Source organism: Colletotrichum paranaense, assembly GCF_030867605.1.
Source record: "Colletotrichum paranaense strain IMI 384185 chromosome Unknown Scaffold_5.1, whole genome shotgun sequence".
In the NCBI taxonomy this organism is placed as follows: Eukaryota; Fungi; Ascomycota; class Sordariomycetes; order Glomerellales; family Glomerellaceae; genus Colletotrichum; species Colletotrichum paranaense.
Genome location: NW_026848963.1, coordinates 214,362 through 238,197, shown reverse-complemented (window position 1 = coordinate 238,197; position 23,836 = coordinate 214,362). Strand labels below are relative to the sequence as shown.

General features: G+C 54.0%; 12 protein-coding genes across 12 annotated transcripts; 8 read left to right on the top strand and 4 right to left on the bottom strand.

Moving 5' to 3' along the window:
• Nucleotides 1-60: 60 nt before the first annotated feature.
• Nucleotides 61-312, top strand: CPAR01_06379 (uncharacterized protein; the record flags this gene model as incomplete). The annotated part of the gene is made up of 1 exon (XM_060490651.1): nt 61-312. A coding segment is annotated over one exon (252 nt), but the record flags the coding sequence as incomplete, so codon positions are not given.
• A 572-nt stretch (nt 313-884) lies between these two features.
• On the top strand, nt 885-2,623 carry CPAR01_06378 (major facilitator superfamily transporter; the record flags this gene model as incomplete). Its single annotated transcript, XM_060490650.1, has 2 exons — nt 885-1,043; nt 1,121-2,623. The coding sequence occupies 2 exons, from the start codon at nt 885-887 to the stop codon at nt 2,621-2,623; spliced, it is 1,662 nt and encodes a 553-aa protein (XP_060349524.1).
• Nucleotides 2,624-3,334: 711 nt separating this feature from the next.
• CPAR01_06377 (uncharacterized protein) lies at nt 3,335-3,451 on the bottom strand (the record flags this gene model as incomplete). Its single annotated transcript, XM_060490649.1, has 1 exon — nt 3,335-3,451. One exon carries the CDS (start codon nt 3,449-3,451, stop codon nt 3,335-3,337), a length of 117 nt encoding a protein of 38 aa, XP_060349523.1.
• A 2,790-nt stretch (nt 3,452-6,241) lies between these two features.
• On the bottom strand, nt 6,242-6,526 carry CPAR01_06376 (uncharacterized protein; the record flags this gene model as incomplete). The annotated part of the gene is made up of 1 exon (XM_060490648.1): nt 6,242-6,526. One exon carries the CDS (start codon nt 6,524-6,526, stop codon nt 6,242-6,244), a length of 285 nt encoding a protein of 94 aa, XP_060349522.1.
• A 556-nt stretch (nt 6,527-7,082) lies between these two features.
• CPAR01_06375 (uncharacterized protein) lies at nt 7,083-7,592 on the top strand (the record flags this gene model as incomplete). Its single annotated transcript, XM_060490647.1, has 1 exon — nt 7,083-7,592. A coding segment is annotated over one exon (510 nt), but the record flags the coding sequence as incomplete, so codon positions are not given.
• A 291-nt stretch (nt 7,593-7,883) lies between these two features.
• On the top strand, nt 7,884-8,288 carry CPAR01_06374 (uncharacterized protein; the record flags this gene model as incomplete). The annotated part of the gene is made up of 1 exon (XM_060490646.1): nt 7,884-8,288. A coding segment is annotated over one exon (405 nt), but the record flags the coding sequence as incomplete, so codon positions are not given.
• Nucleotides 8,289-8,526: 238 nt separating this feature from the next.
• Nucleotides 8,527-9,519, top strand: CPAR01_06373 (pectate lyase B; the record flags this gene model as incomplete). Its single annotated transcript, XM_060490645.1, has 1 exon — nt 8,527-9,519. The coding sequence occupies one exon, from the start codon at nt 8,527-8,529 to the stop codon at nt 9,517-9,519; it is 993 nt and encodes a 330-aa protein (XP_060349519.1).
• Nucleotides 9,520-10,047: 528 nt separating this feature from the next.
• On the bottom strand, nt 10,048-11,437 carry CPAR01_06372 (uncharacterized protein; the record flags this gene model as incomplete). Its single annotated transcript, XM_060490644.1, has 3 exons — nt 10,048-10,469; nt 10,521-10,739; nt 10,801-11,437. 3 exons carry the CDS (start codon nt 11,435-11,437, stop codon nt 10,048-10,050), a joined length of 1,278 nt encoding a protein of 425 aa, XP_060349518.1.
• Nucleotides 11,438-13,603: 2,166 nt separating this feature from the next.
• CPAR01_06371 (uncharacterized protein) lies at nt 13,604-14,188 on the top strand (the record flags this gene model as incomplete). Its single annotated transcript, XM_060490643.1, has 1 exon — nt 13,604-14,188. The coding sequence occupies one exon, from the start codon at nt 13,604-13,606 to the stop codon at nt 14,186-14,188; it is 585 nt and encodes a 194-aa protein (XP_060349517.1).
• A 51-nt stretch (nt 14,189-14,239) lies between these two features.
• Nucleotides 14,240-14,683, top strand: CPAR01_06370 (uncharacterized protein; the record flags this gene model as incomplete). Its single annotated transcript, XM_060490642.1, has 1 exon — nt 14,240-14,683. One exon carries the CDS (start codon nt 14,240-14,242, stop codon nt 14,681-14,683), a length of 444 nt encoding a protein of 147 aa, XP_060349516.1.
• Nucleotides 14,684-15,447: 764 nt separating this feature from the next.
• On the bottom strand, nt 15,448-17,139 carry CPAR01_06369 (nucleotide-sugar transporter; the record flags this gene model as incomplete). Its single annotated transcript, XM_060490641.1, has 5 exons — nt 15,448-15,717; nt 15,768-16,505; nt 16,574-16,882; nt 16,939-16,968; nt 17,056-17,139. 5 exons carry the CDS (start codon nt 17,137-17,139, stop codon nt 15,448-15,450), a joined length of 1,431 nt encoding a protein of 476 aa, XP_060349515.1.
• A 4,709-nt stretch (nt 17,140-21,848) lies between these two features.
• On the top strand, nt 21,849-23,733 carry CPAR01_06368 (FAD binding domain-containing protein; the record flags this gene model as incomplete). The annotated part of the gene is made up of 4 exons (XM_060490640.1): nt 21,849-22,046; nt 22,110-22,533; nt 22,672-22,733; nt 22,780-23,733. The coding sequence occupies 4 exons, from the start codon at nt 21,849-21,851 to the stop codon at nt 23,731-23,733; spliced, it is 1,638 nt and encodes a 545-aa protein (XP_060349514.1).
• Between the last annotated feature and the right edge of the window lie 103 nt (nt 23,734-23,836).

Sequence of the window (23,836 nt, the reverse complement as noted above, 5' to 3'; positions counted from 1 at the left end):
CATCTTTACCATGTCCACACGGAGTAGTACACCACCACTTGCAACACCCTGACACCTCGAATTATTGTGTCATCATATCCAAGGGCGTCATTTCGGTCGTCACCAAGCAGCAGACACGCAGGTCGCATACCAAACAGAGGCAAACTAAGCGATCGAGGACCCTTGGCCAAGACCGACAGGCAGACCCTCTCTCGTGATTCATTTCCCGTCTCAACTGCCAAAGTTTCGTCCCTCGAGCTGACTCAACGCGTAGTAGTCTTCCTGAGCTTAGCAAGCCTAGCAAGCTTAGCAATTCTGGCACTTGTCGCTTAGAACCACTGCGCAACAAAGAACATGCTGCCACAAATCTTCTGTTCCAAGACCCGAAACGGTGGCAGTTCTTTGCCGAGAAGGGCAGCCAAGGCGCACGCCATGCTCCAACGACCCGTCTCCCGCACTTCTGTCACCTTTCGAGCCATGTGAGGCTTCTACGCTTCTCTGCCCGCGGGCTGGAACCTTGAGGAGCCAAGCTGGACATCTGGGACGACGGTGCCCCATCTAGGCCCGTGGGTTTGTTTGTCTTCCCGGCGCTGGTCGTTGATCCTAGGCCAGATGCAAATCCTGACGCTCCATGTCTCCATTTCTCCACACCAGATGGCAAGAGGCCACCCCCGATTAGAAATTCTCTGCGTCAAAGAGCTTTCCTTTGATGGATCGATGACCTGCTCCTGGATGCTATTTAGATCTTGGAGGGACCCATTACCATGCATCCCGTGCCTATCTGGTTTTTCCTATTGTCAAGCGATGTGTTGATATGACTGAGAAGATCTTTACGATAAACATAATAGACTCTTTGTAACTGTACACTACAAAATACCCTGAAGATACATAGCGCAAAAAGACCAATGACACAGCGCGACAATACCGACCGGGAAGCCGGCTCCGGCGGCCAACCTACGGAATTCGACGTCGAGTTTCTCGGCCGACAACGCCCGGCCGTCTTCAAGTCCCAATGGTCCGAACTGGGCTTCTGCTTTTCCCTTTTGGGATCCATGTTGATGGCTGTAAGTCTGACTTCGCAATACTACAAGATAAAGGACATCTTCACTTTGAGGCGTATGGACTCTAATTTACAACCCAGGAATACTTTGTCAGTGGCTTTCACATCATCCTCCCGCCCCTCGCCGAAGAGCTCGACATCCCCGCCGCCTCCCAAACATGGCCCTCGAGCGTCTTCTCTCTCGTCACCGGCGCCTTTCTCCTCCCGCTCGGCAGGCTGGGTGACATGTACGGCGGCTACCTGACCTTCAACATCGGCCTCGCCTGGTTCTTCGTCTGGTGCCTCGTCGCCGGCTTCAGCAACAACTACATGATGCTCATCGTCTGCCGAGCCCTCCAAGGCCTCGGCTCCGCCGCCTACCTCCCCGCCGGCATCATGCTGCTTGGCAAAATCTACCGCCCGGGGCCCCGCAAGAACCTCGTCTTTGCCCTGTACGGTGCCTTTGCGCCCATCGGCTTCTTCTTTGGCATCCTCATCGGCGGCGTGTCGGGCCAGTTCCTCAACTGGCGTTGGTACTTTTGGCTCGGCAGCATCGTCCTGGGTATCATTGCCGCCGTGTCTTTCATCACGATCCCGCACGACTACGGCGATAAGCGCCAGGAGATCCGCATGGACTGGTGGGGCGTCGCGACCATCGTTCCCGGCCTACTGCTCGTGGTTTATGCCATCACCGACAGCTCACACGCGCCCCAGGGCTGGGCGAGCCCCCAGATTCTCGTGACGCTGATTTTGGGCGTCGCCTTCCTCGTGGCGGCGTGGTACGTCGAGAGCCGCGTATCTGCGAACCCTCTGCTGCCAGGTGACCTCTTTGCTCCCAAATCCATGAAGACGCTCGTGGCCGCCCTCTTCTTCGCCTACGGCACTTTCGGCCTCTTCCTCTTCTACTCAAGCTTCTACATTGAGACGGTGTTGCACAAGTCGCCGCTGCTGACGGCTGTGTGGTACGTGCCCCTCATCGTCGGCGGCATCATGATCGGCACCGTCGGCGGCTTCACGCTACACCTGCTTCCCGGCAGAGTGCTCCTCGCCATCTCGGGCACGGGCAACCTCCTGAGTGTGCTTCTGTTCGCCATCATGCCGGATAACCCAAACTACTGGGCCTACGTCTTCCCCGCCATGATCTGCGGCACAATCGGCATCGACATTACTTACACGGTCAGCAACGTCTTCATCACGACCAACCTACCCAGCCACCGCCAGGGTCTCGCCGGCGCGCTCATCAACAGCCTCCTGTTTCTGGGCATCAGCTTCTTCCTCGGCATCGGCGACGTCGTGGTCGGCGAGACGACCGGCCTGGGGCTCAAGAAGAGCTACCAGGCGGCCTTTTGGCTGGCCACCGGCGTCGCTGCCGTCGCGCTGGTGCTCTACGCTCTCGTTCGCATCGGTTCCGCAAAGAGCGACCTCACGATGGAAGAGCGCGAGCAGCTCGCCGCGGCGGACGCCGAGGCTCGATCACGGTCATTGGATAACACGTCGACGATGCACGAGGATGCAAACGACCAAGACGCTTCGGCGACAGCGACCGACACCGATGCGGAAAAATGCAGGCCGTCTGCGCCGGAGGAACAGGTCCCGGGGAGGTGAAAGAGCAATCGACCATAAGAACTTTTACGACCGTCACGTCTTTGATGAATATTCTCCTTCCAACCTTGGTTGTTGACCGCCTCGAGAAGCTTGAAAGAAGAAGGCGCACGCATAACGTCGTATGGAACTAGACAAATTAATTGATTCGGAGGTGTGGAGACTGGGAGAGGGCAAAACCAATATGTTTGCCATGCAGGAACAAGATTGGGTAATACGCCGCGCCAACCTCCAGGTTCCTGGTGGAGGGGTGAGGATCATCCATCACGAGGACAGAATTCTTCGGGCGCAGAAATTCCACCGGGGACCTTGAGGTAAATACTGTGCGAAAACGAACCAGGCGATGCGTGTTACGACTTACGCACTCGAGAGTCACGGAAGGCAGAGAGACTTTCTGCCTCGCACCCCCGAGAAGCCGCGGTTCTGAGGACATCCATCGACAGGCCCAAAAAAAAGAGGCAAACTCCACACAATAATTCTGGAGTCCGCGGAATCTCTTCAAGGCTCATCATCTCATGGGCGGAGGTTGCATTGAAATGCGCTCAGCCTGATTTCCTCACCAAGAAATTCTACCCAGGCTCGTACCGCCAGCCAAGTTTTCTGTGTGAGCGGCGCGCGGGAGCGGGAGAGAAGCACGTCTTCCTTAGCCGTCGCCACTGTTCCTGAACGCCGAGATTTGAATAATACAGGGGAAAACAGCAGAGCCAAGACAGATTAACGCTCTGCAGCCTCTGGAGGCTCTTCCAAGACTCCCATCGAAAAGTCTTGGGAGCCCAGGGTTGGAAACTGCCAACTCTCCGAGATAACCGTCTTGGCAACGCTTCTTGGCATTGTCGATTCACAGTGAGAAGGCTGAGTGAGTGGTGGGAACGACGACATGGCATCTACAGGTATACTATGCGGCGATGCGCAGGAGACTGCCATTGGGGTGTGGGAATTGCATGTATTGGAGACTTGGAAATCCCACCCAAAGAAAGGCAAATGCGCTGATCGGTGTGGGTTTGGCTTACAAAGTTACAAAGAAAGAGGGGGGATGGGAGCATGAGGTTAATTAGGCACGTTTTGGGTTTCCCATCAATGCTAGCACAGCAATTTTTGAATGTCTACCTCATCGCTGTACCACCTCACATAAATATCAAGGTACGAATACAGATACTGTTAAAGATATATTGTCACATTGTGCAGGGCTCAGACCATGAGACCAGGGCGGCGCATGGAAACGCAAATGATTGCTGGATACGTGAATAAAGGAGCCCAGAGGGGGTGTGGGGTTTTCATTGAGTCGCCAATGAGCAACAATCTACGCAAGTTTCACCAACAAGTCTACCACTCTACCACTCTACGTCAGTATACAATGTTCTGACTGGTGGCCCTATTCTTGTCCGTAGTAGTGCACATCCATGATCTGCCTTGCTTTACACTATTCTGGCGACCTTATGCTTATTCGTGGACTCTGAGTCCGAACGATGTAGTAGAGAGAAACCTCCCACCGGCTTGGGGCATTGAGCAACCACACGACCAAATACAACAACTCCAGGTCACCTGTCACTGTTCAGTGCAACCAAAAACTACACCCCGATTCCCCGAAGAACATCGGCCTGTCCATCGTCCGAAGTACGCCGCCGTGTCCAGCGGTCAGGATCGGCCGGTGGGGTTCAACTTGACCTGGGTCCGTGTGCTGTTGCGCTCATCCGAGTGTGAGGGACTGCTATGAAGACCCTCCCGACGTAAGGGGTCCCATCTTCTTTTCGAGATGGACACACGCCTCGACCCCGTCCAGTGTCAGGGGGAGCCCGCAGCAGCAAAATCCATTTCAGGGAACGATCCGGGTACGCGCCGATGACTTCCATTCCGTTCCAAAATTGGCAGCTCCAGCGCCAAAACATGAAAGTCAAAAGAACCGACATTCAAGGTTTCGGGGCGCTAGAAATTTAAGGTAGGCGCCGGGGAAGAAGACGACATCGGTAGAACCGTAGAATAAGCATCGGGAAAACGGAACGGACGGCTTCCAGAGACGAAGAGATTCAGATCACATACGGCAATGGTCAAAATAAGCATCGGAGAACGGAACGAACGGCTATTAGTAGGCTGTTATACTGCCGCAATAGGATGGACCACAAGAGCTCAGCAGGACGACCCCAGATATTGAGAGCGATAGTTGGCATGGTTAATTCGTACATGTTCCAAACTAGCATCGCGAAAGCCAAGAAAAAGAGGTGACATTCCTCTGCCGCTTTCCAAAGTCCCAAGACCTCGAGAAAGCCCAGGCCACGCAACTCTTCTCCCTGGGGTTCGTTCTCGAAATCAAAAAGGCTTGGTACTCAATAAAAGTATTGTGCAATATGCGACTTTCCTACACCAATCTCCGCGCCGCCCATGTCCGACAGCTCGATGTTGAAACAGGACTGTTGACCATATTAACAAACCGTGGCGAGAGACAATGGAAAATAGGGATGCGTACACCCCAATGGTGCGGAACACGCCAAGCAAACCGAGGGCCCCAGCTGCAGCCTGCGCGTCCGACAAGGCCAGTGCCCAGGCCCGGGAAGAGGAAGCAAGAAAACTTGGTTGCTGGTGTTTCTCTGGCTTTGCTGAACTCAGTTGCTATTGACTCATAGCTATCGAAGCAGTTCGGGGCACCTACCAAGAGGAATACTAAACCCAAATAATAATATTGAGATCCGGGAACCAAGTCCGGGTTGCTGGTCTTCGGCTCCGGCACACATTTCACGACATCAAGCTTTCCCACAGTCCGATGTCTTCTATGGAGGTTAGGCCCGGCAGTTCAGTGCCTGACAGGTCTCCGCGCTTTCTTTTCTCCAGCAAGATCAGTTGACCTAGCAGCACCCAAGAAGGGGGTAAAAGGGGGCGGAGGAGCAAAGAAAAATCTCCTGTAATCCCGTGAAGAGCTCCACCGTGTTCTCCACGATCTGGTTGATTCAGGGAGGCAGAACCTGCATGTCTCCGACTCTCAGTACGGAGTAGCCTGCTATGACCACTGACGACGAGTCACAAAACTGCTGGCCTGTCTGCTGGCAGTGCTGAGCAAGCGTGGCAGGCAGAAAAAGGAAGCGGGGGGGTGTATCCCAACTGGGCATTCCGTAGGCCTTGCTTGCTTGCAGTGCTTGCGTAAATGCGGGCTGCTGCGGACAATAAGCGCCACGCTCCGGCGGACAGGGTTGGCTGACAATCTGGCAGTTGAATGACGGGAGTGACAGCCTGCATATCCCACGCATCCTCGCCGCAGACTATGCAGAGAAAGAGAGAGAGGCGTTCTAACTGGTGCGACAACCTGAACCTGAAGCTCTGAGATGGCCCGGGCATAAGGCGCAGGGACGAACTCCATCTGCCAGTGTCATGTGTTGGCTGAAGTGCTCTTGGTGCTCAGATAGTACCGGCGTAAAGCCTTTCGAAGCTGTCAGGGAGTTGGCTAGTTGTGAAGCGCCACCAGCATGACACGACTCTGTGAGCTGCCGTGAGAGCTTCCGCGTAACAACACTCAAGAGTCAAGAGTCGATATTGATGTGAAGAGTCAAGCTCGCCACGACTTGACGCTAGGTGACGGAGAAATACCTTATCTGAGACAGATCCTTGCCCCCACAACTCTACCTGATTTTAAATTTAATATACGCCGGGACCAAGAACCCCACTTGAGCCATTCCCGTTCTGTATCCCTGACACCCTCAACCCCGGTGGGTTGACCCCCGAGCCGCCGACCCAACGACAACGACAACGACCCAGAATTCCTTCTCTCCAGTCTCCATCTTGCCTACGGTCCATCCTCCGGCCTCCGGCCGACGGGTCTGCCCCCGAACGTGGGAACAATAGGACGAAAAAGGAAACCAACGTAAACGACCACACGCCCCCTCCCCTGGTGCCTTCAAGCCCTTGACAACTAGACGACATGACTTCCTCATTCCAGCTAGCGCCCTCGTCTGACGGTCTTCTTCTGTCCATTCCCGGAATACACCAAATCGATTAAACAACTGGACCCTGCGGTAAGTGGGAGTTGCTGGTTGTTCAACTCCGTCGGTGAATTCATCTGGGAAAAACCTAGGAGGAAAATTTGTAGCCGCGTCCGCAAACCTGCAGAATATGAGGGGGAGGTCCTGGAATTCTGCTCACCTATTCACGTGTTTTTTTCTGTCTGTATCCTTTTTTCTGCCTCCATCCCCCCTTTCGGACCCAAACTTGCTCATCCCACACTATTGAGCGACTGCCGTAATTGAAGGGACCCATCTACTCCGTACGGAGGCCTCGAGTGCGTTTTCTTCTTCTGCTTTTGTCCGAAAATACTGACTTGATGCCCTGGACCCGGGTAACTGACGTCGTCACCGGGGAACCAGTATTGAGGCTCTTTCTTCCGATGGCTGACAACTCCACCCACGGTACTGGGCCTGATCCGATGCCCAGTGGCCCCCGTCACCATTTTTTTTGCCGTGATCTGATCCGTGAGTAGGAAGAGCCGAAGAGTTTTCCGTGGATCACTAGATCATACGGAAGAAAAGGAATCATCATTGAAATCCTTCTAGTCTATCCGTGTTCTCCTCACAATGATACCTACAACCCATCCCATGTTCTCGGACTCCCTCCATCATGGCTCCATATTCACTTGCTCTCCACACCACCCCTGCAACATGTCGTCCGCCCTTCTTCTTTTTTTTCATCCCATCAATCATCCCCTGGCTTCATTTCGAAGCCCACATCCCTCTATATACCCTGGCTCGTTTCCAAACGTCAACTCGCTCTTACTGGCTTAGTTCGTGTCTTGGCGGAATATCGACCAAACACCTCCTGGCCTGCGTTTCTCCTAGACAAACGAACCACCATCTCTCAGCTCATACCACGCCCACCACCACGCACAGGAGTGACACCACATGGTCGACCTCTTTTAGGCTTTCCGTCCCGTCTATTCGTGCGATTTCCAAGTTCGAGATCGCGGGCCCCGGGTACCGCTTCACTGCCACCGTGACATTGGACCGCCCGTGCTTCATGCTGCCAGCAACCGGCATGTACCTTCTTGGGTCTTCTACTCTGCCCACTGCTTCCTTTTCAGGTTGATGTCCAATATACTACAAGCTCTCTCGTGTTTCGTCCCTTTCCCGCCCTATGTATCCGTAGTGTATTTCGTACCGCCAACCTTCTCCATCATCCCCTGCGCCTGACGCGATGAGCAGCGTGATCAATGAATGTACTCTATCCCGTGGTCTCTGTATACCAAAGCCCACCCAGACATACACCCCTCCCCCTCCCCTTCTCTTGATGTTTCTCCACCCACGAGTGCACCCATCACGACTCTCTCTCCGCCGAGGACCTCCCAACATGTGGCCCAAGCCTGTCTAGTCCCAGGCAAGGCACCACGCAAGTGCCAAGCCCCAAAGCGTCGAGAGCCTCCTCCTACCTTACCTTACTGCTCGGCCTGGGTCCCGCTCGTAGCCTTCAATACCACCATGATCCTCGCCAAGACCAGGGATATGCCAAGATGCGCACGCGTACGCAAGCCATCACCCCCCTTCCGGGAGTCTCCCAGACTGGACCAGAGAAGGAAGAGATGAACAGTACTGCAGTCTGCAGGACAAGGCCTGCTCGAGTTTCTCCAGAAGAGCCCAAAGGAAAGGGTCTTGGCCCTTGGCAACAGAAGCTTAGCCAAGAGATGTCTTGGCTCTGAATACTTAAGAACCATCCTCCTCCGGCCCTCATACTCACTTACCCTTTCGATCTCCATCCCGCTTCACTTCCAACTTCTTCAGTCCTTCAGCTCTTTCGCGCTCTTTGCATTCGTTCTCTCAGTAACCTCACTGTCAATACCTTCGTTCGACGTAGACCGTCAACCCCATTCTCTATTACAACCACTATCAACCAACCACACAACTAGCACCCCAGCTTATTAACGAAAAGAAGTCAATATGAAGTTCTCTATCGCCTCCTCCATCGCCGTCCTGGCCGCTCTGGCCAACGCCACCCCGACTCCCACTGTCGTCGGCGGCAACGCCGTCGACCCCCGTGCCGTCGAGAAGCGCGCCACCATCACTGACGCCTGCGACGTCGGCTACGGCGCCGGCACCACTGGTGGCTCTGGCGGTACCACCACCACCGTCTCCACCCTGGCCCAGTTCACCGCGGCCGCCACCTCCTCCGACAAGGCCGTCATCGTCGTCAAGGGCGCCATCACCGGCGCCGCCAAGGTCAAGGTCGGCTCCAACAAGTCCATCATCGGTGCCAAGGGCTCCTCCCTCACCGGCGTCGGTCTGTACATCAACAAGCAGGAGAACGTCATCGTCCGCAACATGAAGATCAGCAAGGTCCTCGCGGATAACGGCGACGCCATCGGCATCCAGGCCTCCTCCAAGGTCTGGGTCGACCACTGCGAGCTCTCCTCCGACCGTGACAACGGCAAGGACTACTACGACGGTCTCCTCGACATCACCCACGCCTCCATGGCCGTGACCGTCTCCAACACCTACCTCCACGACCACTACAAGGGCTCCCTCGTCGGCCACTCCGACTCCAACTCGGCCGAGGACACTGGCAAGCTGTACGTCACCTACGCCAACAACTACTGGAAGAACATTGGCTCCCGTGTCCCCTCCGTCCGCTTCGGAAACGTCCACATCTTCAACAACTACGAGGAGAGCATTGACACCTCCGGTGTCAACACCCGCATGGGCGCCCAGGTCCTCGTCGAGTCCTCCGTCTTCTCCTCCGTCAAGAAGGCCATCACCTTCCTCGACTCCAAGACCACCGGCTACGCTACCGTCTCCGACGTCGACCTCGGTGGCTCCACCAACGACGCCCCTGCCGGCACCTTCACCAAGCCCGACTACTCCTACTCCAAGCTCGGCTCTGCCAAGGTCAAGGCCTCCGTCGTCGCCTCCGCCGGCCAGACCCTTTCCTTCTAAGTTACTAGTTGTCCTTAATAGTGGTGTGAGAATTGCTGCAATCAGCGCTGCCGGCCGTGGGATGTTTGTGTCCCCGGTTGGAAAGTACTAGGAAGAAGTACGGAATTCATGTAAATACTTTTCTCTCTCAAGGCATCAGACAAGGCCCTTGGCCACCTGGTTCTGTAGATACAAGTTGCCGGTTTCAACACACTCTTATTTTCCAGATGCAACGTGAACGTGACGGTCATTAAATGTTTCTCTGCTTCGGTGGCGACGAATAATAAAGGGGCAGAATGATTAATCTTACATTGATGGTTATTCTCCAAATACCGGCCGACATCTTGTGGCTTGATTCAACCATATCACCCAAGGGAACCATGGTAGTCAAAGGACTTGGTGCAGCAGAGCAAGAAATCGATTCTGATAGGTTTCTAGGTAACTCTGTTCCTACGTAGACATACTCGTGGGTCACTCATTGGAAAGACTGGAAGAACTGTCCCCAACACCCCATTACATGGGCTTGCAGCCAGGTGGCAGCTTCGGTTCCTAATTGCCCTTTCTGGTCACGCCGACCTCGTTCCAGGCACCCCTCACGATCTTGCCTGCCTCGTCTCCATACAGCTCCTCTGCGATCTCCGTTGTCACATCGGCAAACTGGATGAACGTGCACTTGGGAGGAACACGGCCCGAGTTCATAGTCTTCCACCAGATGGGACCAGCCTTCTCGTACGAGAAACCACCAAAGCCCTTCGCCGCAAGATAGAAAGCCTTGTTCGGAATGCCTGAGTAGATGTGGACACCGCCGTTATCCTCGAAAGTCGGAACGTAGTCCTTGAAATGAGCTGGCTGAGGATCCTTTCCGAATCGCGGGTCGTCATATGCAGTGCCAGGTTCCTTCATGCTCCTGAGAGCAACACCCTTGACACCGGGCATGATGCAGCCTTCGCCAATGAGCCAATCGGCTCTCTCTATTATGGTTGTCAGTAATGTCACCGCCGTGATTGGCATTTTCCACTGACCGGCATCCTCCTTTTCGACAATCTGCTTCACGATGATGCCGAAAACGTCGGAAACGTGCTCATTGAGAGCTCCGCTCATTCCCTGGTAGTCGAGGGGACTGGTGTGCTCAGTCACAGCGTGGGTGAGTTCGTGGCCGATGACGTCGATGGTTCCAGTGAAGTTACTCAGGAACTCTCCGCCGTCTCCGAACACCATCTGCATACGCTCTGGGTCCCAGACTGTCGTTTACTGTCAGTACAGTCCTAGAAGTTCAGATGAACAGAGAAAAACAGTACTTACATGCGTTCTCGTATTTCTGACCGAAGTGGACCGAACTGATGACATGCATGTTCTTGTTGTCGATGGAAATCCAGTTGAACTTTTCCTTGTACATCTTCAGTACCTCGCCAACATTGTCAAAAGCGTCATTGACTGCCTTGTCGTCGACAGCCTTTTGGCCCTCTACACGAACCACATCACCAGGCAACTTGCTCTCGTTCTCGGTGTTCTTGGCGTCATAGATAGCCCGGTAGAACTTGTCGTCCTTCTTACCGGCAGTGGCAGCGAGGGTAACCTGGTCCTGTGGACCTCCGACTTCGCCCTGCTGAACCTGCTGGACCTTTTGCTGAACACCTCTTATGTGGTCAAGATCTCTCTTGGCACAGGCTCTGGTGTCATCGTCGACGTCCGTTGAATCGGCAATGTGCTGGAGCAAGATATCAGGGACGATGGAAGGGCGGGAGTGGGAGGAGAGCTGGTGACGCTGGGCGCGGGGACCACCAAGAATGGCAAGGCGCTCGGCACGACGGGTAGTGAACTGCTCGCGAAGGCTCAAAGCCTGTCTCGCAGCATGACGCGTATGCTCGCTATTGCACTCGGCGTCGGCGATGGCCTTGAGCAGGTGGGGAGGCACGACGTAGCACACGTGATCGGCCATGATGAATGACTAGGTAGTATCAGAGTTGGTGTGGAAAGACAGAATATTCGGTGAATGTCTTGGCGAGAAGACTCTGGTAGAGGCTGTGAAATTGAAGTTGCGAGGATATCAAGAGAAGTGTGAGATGTTGAAGGTTGAGTGAGGATGTAAGAAGAAGAGAAGATGGTATCGAGGACGTCGGGGGGATGGCCTCTTAAGGGCAATAGCTCGGTGAGGAGTCGAGGGGCGATGAAGGTGAGGAAAGGTGGACTGGTGTCTGCCTGTCTTTCTGTTGCCTGCCGTGTATCACTTTGAGACTTGCTGAAAACGCGGGCTGGAAATGAGGCAAGTGCAGGTTTCCAAGTTTGGGGATTGGATCCAGTTGTCTGTCTGTATGCGCCAGTTGGTGTTGTTGCTCAGCCTTGAAGAGGCAGCCATGCAATGCAACCTTCCTGGGACTTGTTGTCTTATCGCTGGCAGCTTTGCCTGGCCCTATCAGAATAGAGAAGGCCAAGACATGGCGATACAGCTGTCGTCCGAAGGCCAATGTGACTGCGTGACGGGGGGCCAGAGCTGTCCCAATGGGGTCGGCATTCGTGACCTATTGGTACCCCTCTTCACATCGGACAACCCACTTCTCCATCACGAATCCATCATGGGCTTTTCTACGTAAGCCGCGGGGTCGAGAAGGTGTCTTTACCCGGAGAGACCAAACAATCTTGTATTCAAGTTGTCACTGGTGGCTTGAATGCCATATTTGCAAGGTGCGAAAGGTACATATGTCAAGGAGCAAAGAGCCGGAGTTGAAGCAACGTAATGGAAGCAATGACAAACAATGCGAAAGCGACCACCTCAGATGACGACCAAGGTACCGATAAGATAAGAGCTCCAGATACCTACCTTAGGTACCTTAGGTAGGCGCGGGACTGGGGCGCAGCGGGTGCCACCCACATGCCGTGACCAGGTGTTCATGTCCAGGGGACGTGTAACTTGGTAAACGAGGCAGGAATGTGGCACAAGTCAGAGGAGTCGATGGGAAGGCGAGACGGCAGATCAAGAAAAGCTTTCCCGAAGGCTGAAAGCTCCCCGGAGCGTTTGTTGTGGCGTCGCATTTGTTGATTTACATGCCGTTGCACGAATTGGATACCTACGCCCTGTCTCACTCGGGTCCACTATCTTGGTGTATGTGTCACTCGACGTCATTCTCCCCGTCTCACAAAACCTTGAATGTGCAAGGTAAAGCTTCGTCGCTTGACATTTGGGTGCGAGACCCTGCGGGCCAGACAAATGACTTAACTGACGATTCTTTCCAGATAGGAAACAAGTCACCGAACCAGTCACGTCACGCCCGTCAAGCCAGTCAGAGCGTAGTTCAGCTGGGCAAGGGAGAGCTGAATACGTAGTAAGGTGCAGAACTTCAGGTAGCGGTACCTTACTGAGGACCCACTCCAACTGCGGAGACTGCCGGCGTCAACCCGGGCCGCAGAACGCAAGTGCCGGCTGAGCCCCGGCCAGTCCCGTTTCCCCACTAGAGTCTTTGGCGCCTACCTTACTTTGCACTTGAGCAAAAGTGCATGGAGGAAAACGTTGTGCTACCTGGCTTACTTGCGTCGTAGGAAGGTAACCTTCGATGTAAGATAAGATGGGAAAGGTAGGTAAGCAAGGCTCTGGCGGACGAATGTTACCATTATGCTGTGCTAAAGTGTAAGCGGGCATCGTGTTACTCCGTGAGAGGCTAACAACTTCCTTCTTCCGTAATTTTGGTTCGAATCAGCCGCATTGCGAGACTTATCTTTGGTGTAGAAGGAAGTAACACTCCTTGTGTGTAGGTAATGTTATCCTCGAAATACCTAGGTACCACACTACCTTACCTAAGGTAAGGTAGGTAAGTACCACGTGAGGAGGCAGCCTGAAGATAGGAAGATCACACCTGCCTCATCATCACCATAAGTCTTTGGTACCTACCTGGGCAGCTACAGATCCTCGAATGCTCGGGGAAGGAGAGATGCTGGGTTCCCTTCCAGAATCGTCTCAGGATAAAGGATCTGGTCGGCTGCCTTTCAATTCTTCCCTCTCCCTTCATCCCCTCAAGTCAATGTCATTCTTCAACTCGGTTCCAATTCTGCCTCCATAAGGTAGCAAATCCAAGCGTGCTGGGCTGCGATAGCAAGAAGTCAATCGTCCACGATGCCTCCCCTCCTTACCCCTAATCCAACACCCTCCAAGGTTCCTCATTCTCAACCTCAGTCTTCGACACCAGCTTCTCGACCCTCGCAAAGCACACAGGCCTCAAAGAACCCCAAAACAACAGCAGATCTCTCACCAGAGCACCATGCAATCATGCTTCGTCACGCACTCTCCTCTCCGACAATCCGAGCACTTGCTTCCCTTCCCCGCGGCCCACCTCCCGGAGAGATCCTCCGTTGTGCCTCTTCCGCAACAGAATTCCTCTCCTTCACCTTCAATCCTTTGGAAAAGGTTGCCTTCTCCCACATCAACAACGATCCTTCAACCCGCTGGCCCCTGAAAGAGGCCCTGACTGAGCCCTGGCACAAGGTCTTCCTCGTCGCCCAATGCGAAGCCTCGGGCGGAGACTACGGCGACCGCCTCTCCGTCAAGGCCCGGCAGAAGCTCTTGTCCGACAAACCCCGCATAGTAAAGATCCTAGGTCAGGTTCTGCGTGCCTGCGCCGACATCATGGGTTGTCGCAAAGACGCCGTCGGCCTGAGGCGCTCCCTCGAGACCTGGCGTGCCGTCGTGTCCAAAAGCTAGGAGGGGCTGGCGACGGAGCTACTTCAGGTACCCGATATTGGGCCGAAAAAGATGATCACGCTCGTCGAGCATGGCATCAGAACCATACGCCGGCTTGCTGAGATGGACTTCTTTCACATCGAGAGGGTGCTCTCCCGAAATCCGCCATTCGGTCAGAAGATTGTGCGTAGCTTGGCACACTTCCCACGCCTCGGACTTGCTGTGGACATACCCAAACGCGACGAGGGCCCGAAAAGTGGTGTCATCGTTCGCGCCATCCTAGGCTGTTCGAATCGCGAGGCTCCAGTATGGAAAGGGGCGACACCTTGGGTCACAATGGCTGCCGAGACCTCGGATGGCCGACTGGTCTTTTTCTGGAAGGGAAAGGTCAAGAGCCTTATGCCGAGCAAAAACCTCGTGTTCTCCATCGAAGCGGCCAAGGGCGAGAAGGTGTTCGTGTGGGCAAGTTGCGAAGAGATTGCTGGTACTTATGTGACAGGGGAGGTCACCGTCTAGATTGATGCGGTTGGAAGTAGTTGAACGAGTACTCATTTTCAGAAGGGGGATTTCCATGGCATGTCAATATTTGCCGAAGAGCTTCAAGAGCTATGACAGAGTAGCAATGGACTGACTATTGAGTCCTCAAAACCATGTATGCACTTGGCCGCATAGTGCAATGATGCCCGTGCAGTTTGTTAGTAGTTAATTCGCTATCATCGTGAGCGACAGCTCTGCCTTATGCGTATAATAAGACTGGACTTATCGATCTCATTATCATTGTCTGCTACTCGAATACGCAGGCCACATCATCAAGCACTCCCGCAAAGCATAGTCGTAACGATGTAAATCTCTTATTCTCCGAGCGGCTAGCGCTGTACCGCTCGTCCGTAGCATGCAGCTGCTAGTCTCTGCAATATGAACACTCGCGCTCTCGACTCCCTAAGAGGGGCCTCAGATATACAATGCACCGTTGCCTGGACCTTACGGTCTGGCCGGGTATCGCTGTTGATGATACTGTGTGGTGTGTGGGTGGTTTGCTCACATGCAAGCCGGACTCTATTCCAGGACTCAATGTCCAAATATTCCGGAGCATGCCACCCGAGATAAGACCAAAAAAAAGGTGCACAAGAAACGAGCCCCCCCTCCAATCCTTTTTATTACCCAGCCTTTTATTGCTCGTCATGGTACTCCCCATCCGATCCCCCAACTCGACTCCGGTCAACGAATTTACGTTTACAGCATTTCAAAGTGACGTCATTATAGCGACGACGTGATGCAAATTAGTCGTCGCGGTTCTTGCCCCTGGCTGATGGCGCTCGGTGGTGGTGCAGCATAGGCGACGATGGCCTAGACGTCGAAAGTCCCATGCTGCGGACCGCATCGAGCGGGTCGAGGTTAAGCTTGGTTTCGTCGGTGACGGCTGGCGTGTACGCCGGGTCAACCATTGCCTTCTCGTAGCTCGCAATCGTAATCGGTGGCGGGCGGCCCTTGCGATCGGGAATGCTGTAGATGTAGGTCGCGGCAAGAACCAGAGTAGTACCGAGAATAAACTGAGAAGGTCAGATTCAAGAATCATGGCGGGCTGCGGGAATTTACTTACGGAGAAATTGACTTCAAAGTTAAAGAACCAAACGCTGAATAGAAAGCTGATAACGATACTGATGCTTGCAGCAAAGTTCTTTGCAATGTTGTCGGCGTAGTTAATGCACAACGACGCAAGCACGCCGCCGACAGCTTGGAATACGATTGCGGTCCATACGACCCAGTTGTAGCCATCGAAGAAACCATGCTTGGCAATGTCTTCCGCATCAATCAAGATAACGCCTGCTAGAGCAGGGAACAGCGAGTAAAACGACAGCTGGATGTTGCGCGTCCATACAGAGGCATGGGTTCCTGAGTCCTTGAGCATCTTCTCAAAGTAGACTCCAGCAAGACCCGAGGCGACGGCGGCGACGAGCACGGCGGTCAGTCCAATCGAGTAGTTCATGAGCGGTGACGGGTCTTGGTCCTCTTGGATACCCTGATACGAGGCCGACCGCTTCACGATTTCTCCGCCAACGCCCGCGAGACCGTCCGCGGCGCGCTTGGTGAGCTCACGGGCCACCTCCGCCGCACCCTCGGCAGCTTGACCAAGCTCGTGCACGGAGCGAGGAAAGAAATGGTCTGTGGTGTCGTGCAGGAGGATGCTGGCCGACGTCGATTCGGCATGGCTTGCGGACGAAGGTTGGGGAAGTGACACAATGGATACGCCCAAGGTCAAGATGATCAAAGAGATCCAGCGCTTCATACCGAGCGCGCGGCGAAGCATCGTAACGGAGAAGACAGCGGTCGTGAGAATCTGCGACGAGAACACGGTTAGTTCCGGTAGATCCCCCGAGATGAGAGAATCAATCCGTAACTGCGTACCTTGAGCTGGTATAGAACTTGGAAGTGAACGGCATCCAGGTTCCCAACAGCGACGTATTGTAGTGTGTTTTGCAGCGTGTATAGTGTTGCTGGGATTGCGAGCTTCCACCCATCGCCCGAGAACACGGAGTTGAAGATCTGCTCGAAGATGACGGTGGCCGGCGTGGACGGTGCCAATGTGCGCGAAACCTCTGCAATGGAGCAAGTCAAGCAAATTGACAGCTTGATCACCTCATTGAGGAAGACTGCGGTGGATGTGAAGTATCGGTGATCGCCCACGGGAGGCATGATGCGGGAGTAATGCATGATCTACCACGGCCGGGTCAGCGCTGGTTTCTAGAGATGGCGACAACGAGAAGGCTTACCAGAATCAGTGCCGAGTTTTGAAAAGTGAGCTATAGAGCGAGGCCATTGTCAGTTTTCGCCGATATAGAAGGGAGCCTTTGCGCAAGGCTTGGGGCGAGCAATCGTTTAGAGCGTACCGTGATGAGAGAAAGTTGCTTCATGGACATGCCGAAAAGTGTCGGCCCCCCCGCCGGCGGCGCGGCAGCGTCGAGGAGAGCCATTATGGCTGATGCGAAAGGAATTGAGATCGTCAAAACGTGAGAAATAGCAATTGGCGGTGCTAAGATGAGTAGGCAGATGTTAAATTCGTGCGATGTGTGCTGTTCTTCTCGAAGTTTTGGGGGTCCTGTTTCGTCGGGTATTTTTGAACCGCCGATAATTCGTCGCGTTTAAAGGGGGGAACAAAGTGGGTGGTGTGGGAGCTAAGCTGAAGCTCTCCCTTTTTTGACCCTATTTTTTTCTTCCCGTCTCGTCGTAGGATGGTAGGTAGTGTACTTGGTAGGAGGTTGCGTCAAGACAGCGAATCGGGGTACAGATGATGATCTGGAGGGGTCTGGAACAATGTCAGAGCGGCGGCGGGCAGGTAATACGGTGGGTTGTATGGATCGCGTGGCAGCAAGTAGTGGTGATTGGCAATGTCAAGCTGCCGGGTGGTGGAAAGATGCAGACAGGTAGCGGGAGAGGAAGAGAAGGGGAAGGTTGGAAAAGAAGAAGAGAAGGGTTGCATTGAAGCCGTGGAAGAGGGTTGGAAAGTGTGTCGCGTTTCTCAATGCCCCAGGATGGGACGTTTCTAGCCCCCGTCCAACTAAGAGCAAGTGCAAGTGCAAATCTGCGTGACTGCGACTGTGTGTTTCCTCTGCTTGGGATGCGCTGTCCGTGACGCAGGTACGCAGGTCCCTTCCTTCCCTGACTGGGTGAGGCGGCCCCTGACGTAAGGGAAGAGCAAGGGCGGGCAGGAGCAAGGGGGTTTCCTTCCGAAGCAGCTGGGGCAACAGGGCAGGCAAGCCGCAAGAGTACCTCACCTCAACCTGGAAGTCGCAAGTGCAAGTGCGAGTGCAGAGCAGGCAGGTGCCGTAGTGGAGTCACTACGGACCTGGAGACTGGAGTGACTGGGCAGTGGGCAGTGGGCAGGAAGGAGCAGGACGAGAAGGGGAGGAAGGGGGAAGGGGGAAAGGAAAGGACGACAAGGGTACGTACCCCTTGGTCTGGTCTCTGCAGTCTCTCGTCTCTCGTCTCTAATCTTTCTGGTCTCTCCTTCCAGATTTCTGCAGGTGCGAAGGGAGGGAAAGGTGCAAAACACAAATGCCAAGGCAAGTGCAAGATGCAGGAAAGAGGAAGAGGAATGAAAAAAAGAAGAGATGCAATGCGCGCCTGAGATGAAGTCTGTTCTCAAATGGCCTTGAATGCACGTTTGCCGGCTTGCCAAGTGAGTGCACACGCTCTCTCACTGGCCTGGCTCCCAATTGGTGATTTGTTGAAAGTCCGGTGTCCGATGTCTCCTGCAAAAACCATGTGCTCTTGCTCAGTCAGAGCCTGTCCGTGAGTGAATCTGGCAACCTCTACACTATCTGTGAGCCTGTGGAGGTACCGTAAGGTAGGAAGTAGAGACCACCTCACAACACAACAGCAAGTGACCTGGAACAAGGGACGAATACTCGGATCTCCGTATCGCGACAGCACCAAACCCAAGTATCGGTGACTTGTTTGAAACCACGTCTCGATGTCTGGTCGGCGCCCCCCTTCCTCGGTTAGCATGAGCAAAAAACTTGGGCAGAGCTTCAGCTTCCACGGCCTCCCATTCGTCAACCGTCCCTCGCCTCGCCTCACCTTTCACAACTCTCAAACTCTCCCCGATGACAGTTGCGGGATTGCCTGCAAATGCCGCCCTCCCCAACCATGCGATACGCCACGATACACTGCGATACACCTCAGAGACACCTAAAAAATCAGAAACACGTACCTCAAGCTTGTTGCCGTGAAGGCATCCACCCTGTTCTACTGGGCAAGTCGATGCGAGAGGAAACACTCGAACCACCAGACCCCAAAGCTTCCCACGTCCTTCAGCTGCTGCTATCCCAGCTCGTTTGCCCGGATCCTCGTTATTGCGATTTCTGATGCACCGAGAGATGCAGAGCCGCCCAATATCGGTCGGAGTCCCTTGGTCTTCAGTCCGATTCTAACCCGCTCAACCGCCCGAGCGTGCCGCCGTGCCGTCCAAGCCCGCCCGTTTACCTCTCGGAGTCTCTGCCACAACGCCCTTTCCCGCTTGTGCCTAGATGCCCAGATGCCCAGCCTGCGGGATGGACGATTGCTGGAGTCTTTTGCCCGGCTTGCAGATCAACGACGCATCGGTCACGCTTGCAGTGGAGGAACCCGCGCTGAGGCCCAACTCGCACGCAATCCAGATGGGTCCACGGCACCCAAATCAGCACTACAAGAGGCACTGTAAACAGACGATCAGCGATGCGATGACAGGGATCATCTCTGTTTTCGGCCCCCTTTTTTCTCTTGTTCCTGTCTCTGCAACCTGGCTGCCGTCACTGATGATCCGGGGAAGCTGCTGGGAAAGCTATCTTGGTTCCTAGTCGATGCATACACCGAGACACAGTCGAATTGCTTAGGCACTCCTTCGACCACAAGCCTCAAGAATCGAGCCTCTATTTAGACCGTCGTCGACATATTCAATCTTCCACCATCTTCACTGACCACCCTCAGCCCTTCACGAGATCAAAAGCTCACCGTTCAAGCAACTAGCCCCGGCCCAGGGCGGGGAAGCTCCCCATAGTTTCTGCGCCTCCATGCATAGTGAACTGTCCTGGCTGGATCTGGGTCCAGCATGGCGTCACCTGGCACTTGGCCGGATCACCACTTCGGTTTTTGGGCAAAGACAACCTAATAACCTAATAAGCCTAGAAGCGCCATCGAGACATTCTTCCCTAAAGCGAGACACGCTACCCCAACCGCGTTGACAACTTCCGCCATCCCGCCCTCAACACCACGCCAATCACCATCTAGACAACTCCCTGTCCCGTGCGACTCCGCCGCCACGTCTGGCAATGCTTGGCCTCATGACCCGCCCAATATTGACCGCCAACGTCACCTTGTGTGAAGTTGAAGGGGGGCCAAGTAGCCAGGAAAGGTTGGGCAAGGCGCATCACGCGGGATCCATTCCATGGTTTTCAGACGATGCATCCTCCATGTCACAAGAGACGCGTCTGACAGCTGCCAATGAGTCAGGACGGTTCAACGTTGAGGCTTCGCACGGGTGGTCGCCACGAAGGCTGGAATGCCTTAGTGCGATCCCAATTTCGACGCCTCCCCCAGATTCTCGCACCGCTATTGGCTTGCTCCAGACATCTACCGGCTCTGTTCCAGGTGAGGTTATGAAGAGGTCCTAGTCATGATTGTAGTTTGGCTGTTCAATCGATCCTCCGATGTTCGGTCCGGTGAAGGCATGGCATGCCGCTTCGACATCTCCGACGACTGATGTCGGATGGCTTGTCGTCCTCAAACAGAAGAACATCACGTCAGAGCCGACGATACTTCTTGGCCAGTTTCTAATGATAAAAGCCACAGGATGATCGTGTGTGCTGCCAACTTCACACACGAGCGAAATCACGAACACCCTTTTTCACCACCCGAAATTCAGCATTCTATCTCAAGCGAGATCGCAGTGCTATGCTACTCCCCCAGCTGGACGACGGGGGTTATCGATGCCTTTGGCCAACCATCAATGACACCATAGATGCTCAGATGATGTCGAGCAGAATATGCTGGCTTCTCCAGTGGTACTGCGGACAGAGTTATGGCAGACGGTCAGTCGTAACTCATTATGTGTATTGTATCCCACAGTCACGCTCCATCGGTCTCGTAAGCAGATACCTTCATGTATATGCTTGAATGCTAAATGCTCGCAGAGTCGAAAGAACTAGCCACTTTCATTGTATCTATGAACTATCGAGACTTCCTCCCAGCTCTGCTATACTGCTCGCATGACTTCTTCATATGGGCTTAGTTCAGTGACTGAGGATCCGTGACAGCCCATCGATCTCATACAAGGGTGTCAAGCGACACAAACGCGAGGTCTCACGTACATCCTCGTCAGCCTCGTGCTTGACAAAACTGGCGCATCAATAGGATTGGACTTCTTGCTTCTCGCACGCCCCAAATCCCTCTTATGGATGGTTGGCCGCTGATGCAAGTTGTATTTCATCCGCAAAAATGGAGGCAAGTTTCTGCTAGCGTAACTCTGACCAGTGTCAGCGATAATAGTCGCATTTTCTCTGCTTTATCAACTGGATGCTTTCGGGCTTCTGTTTCCTCACGATCACACCTGCAGCGACATGGGTGATAGCGAAAAGGGCCCCCATGTATCTTGGCTCTGCATCTGTTAGCCGAGGTGGGGATACTCTATAACCTGTTGAGAAGCACCTCCGAAGATTCGACCACCCACCAACGACAACGATACGATTCGTTGCGAACGACAGGCAATAACACGCGAAGGAACATATCACCAAACATGGTTCATTTTATTGCTTACGTATGGCGCCTTGCAGCCTTATATTCTGCCATTCTCAATCAACTGAACGACAACATCAGCGCCCAGCCGTTAAGCAATGCCTTAATGCCTCCTCCGTGGCTGCTTACTCTCGGTCAAGGCTGAACTTGATAGGACCATGGGACTTCTGCAGGCGTCCCTTGCAGCGAGGAATGGGGGTTCGCCAGTATCGTACATGCGGTGAGATTGCAGATTATAATTCTGCAGTCAGCACGAGCTGCCTGCATGCTGCTCACGGCTTGACCGCGAACCGGTTATAAAGTCGCAGCTTGACCCGTTCAATAAAATCATGACTGTGTTTCGTGCCATCAATATCCCCGGTTCGCGCTGAAATTTGTCTCCAAGTCATCGAGGCGACGTTTGAACGAAGTCATGTTAAGTCCTAGGCTTTTTGCGGCGGCTGCCTTCGCAGCTGGCCACGTTGTTCACGCCCTCGCAGCTGACATCAGCTCGACGGAGCCTGCCAACTTCAATGTTGTAGACGCACTTCATGGGCTAGGCATTGTCATTTCTGAGATTCCAAACCTGACCGGCTTCAACAAGAGGTCGGAAATAGGCTGCTCCGCTGCGGTGAGTCGTCTACCCTCCGCAACGCCACTTCCGAGGTGACTGACGTTTGGTTCTCCATTGTAGTGTGGCACTTTGAAATTTGTCTATGGCGATGATGCTGTCGAAACGAGAAATGAACCTGCATACACTGAGTTCGTCAGCTCATACTGGTCTGGGAACCAAGCCCAGGTCAGCCCTTATTGCATCTTCAAGCCGTCGAAGCCAGAGCAAGTATCTGTCGTGGTTCTACTGTCCCGTCTCACGCAGTGCCCATTCGCTGCCAAAAGCGGTGGCCACGCCGCAATGGCTGGTGCGTCCAACTCTCAGGACGGGATCACGATCTCATTCCAGAACATGAAGAGCATCGCGCTGTCTGCTGACAAGAAGATTGCTTCGATTCAACCTGGCAATATCTGGGGCGACGTCTACCGCGAGCTCACAAAGTCTGACTTGAATGTCATCGGTGGTCGGATATACGACATCGGTGTTGGTGGACTGACTACTGGAGGTACGTTCCCGATCAAGACACTCCAAGCCGGGACATGCATCTTTTGTGAGCTTGAACAAGGACTCTCGCGGTCTCCTTGAGGCATACGCCTGGCACAACGCGTCGATCGTAGAACGCCATGAGCTAATGCAATCATAGGTGGCATATCCTACTTCTCTAACCTCCACGGCTGGGCTTGTGATAATGTCGAGAGCTACGATGTAAGTTCACTGGGGAGAGACTCTGAGCACTAGCTGATTTTAACAGGTCGTCACTGCTACCGGTGCTATCATCCGAGCATCAGCCAACCAGTTCCCGGACCTGTACTGGGCCCTACGTGGCGGCGGCAACAACTTTGGCCTCGTAGTCAGCTTCAACCTCCGGACCATCTCGCTCCCAGGCGGTAAGATGTGGGGTGGTTCCCGTACCTATCTCCAAGACTCGTTCCCTGCGCTCTCTGAGGCTTATGCCAACTTTATTGCGAACGCGGAAAAGGACCCGAAGGCTGGCTTGTGGCACGTATACGCCTACTTCAACGGCACCAAACTCTCCCTCCCGACGCTGTATTATGCCGAGCCGGATGGCGGCGAGGCCGATATCTTTTCCGAATGGAACGCTATTCCCGCCATTTCGGACACGACGCAGAACCGCATAATTGCTGACTGGGCTGGGGAAGGAGCTCAGGGTTCACCGCCGGGACCGCGGGAGATTTATTCCGTCATTAGCAGCAAGGCGGACAAGGGACTTGTTGATGCCGCTCAGGAAATCTACTTTGAGGAGGTTCTTGCCGTAACGGACCTGCCTGGCATTCTTCCCACTTTGGTGTTCCAGGGCATCACCGTTCCGATGTTGAAGCACATGCAGCAGAACGGGGGCAATGCACTGGGTCTCAATGTCGAAGACGGCCCGTTCTACATCATTCTCCTCTCCATAATGTGGAGTAACGAAGAGGACGACGACAAGATTTACTCTTTTGCCTCAACAGTGATGGAAAGAATCAACGATGAAGCGAAGGCGCGGGGGCTGGAGAACGACTACATCTACATGAATTACGCCGCACAGTTCCAGGATGTTGTCAGTGGATACGGTGCGGATAATAAGGCTAAGCTCAAGAGCATCGCGAAGAAGTATGATCCCAAGGAGGTGTTCCAGAAACTGCAGCCTGGGTACTTCAAGCTGGATCGCGCCCCGGTGCCGGGTTCCAAGTACTTCAACTGGTAGAAACCTTCAGACATGAGATGAAGGTCCAATCCCTTCGTACGAGAAATTGAATAGAGTCTTGCCGCACATGCAGCTCTCTTCATTCATCGGCCATGGACAAGCT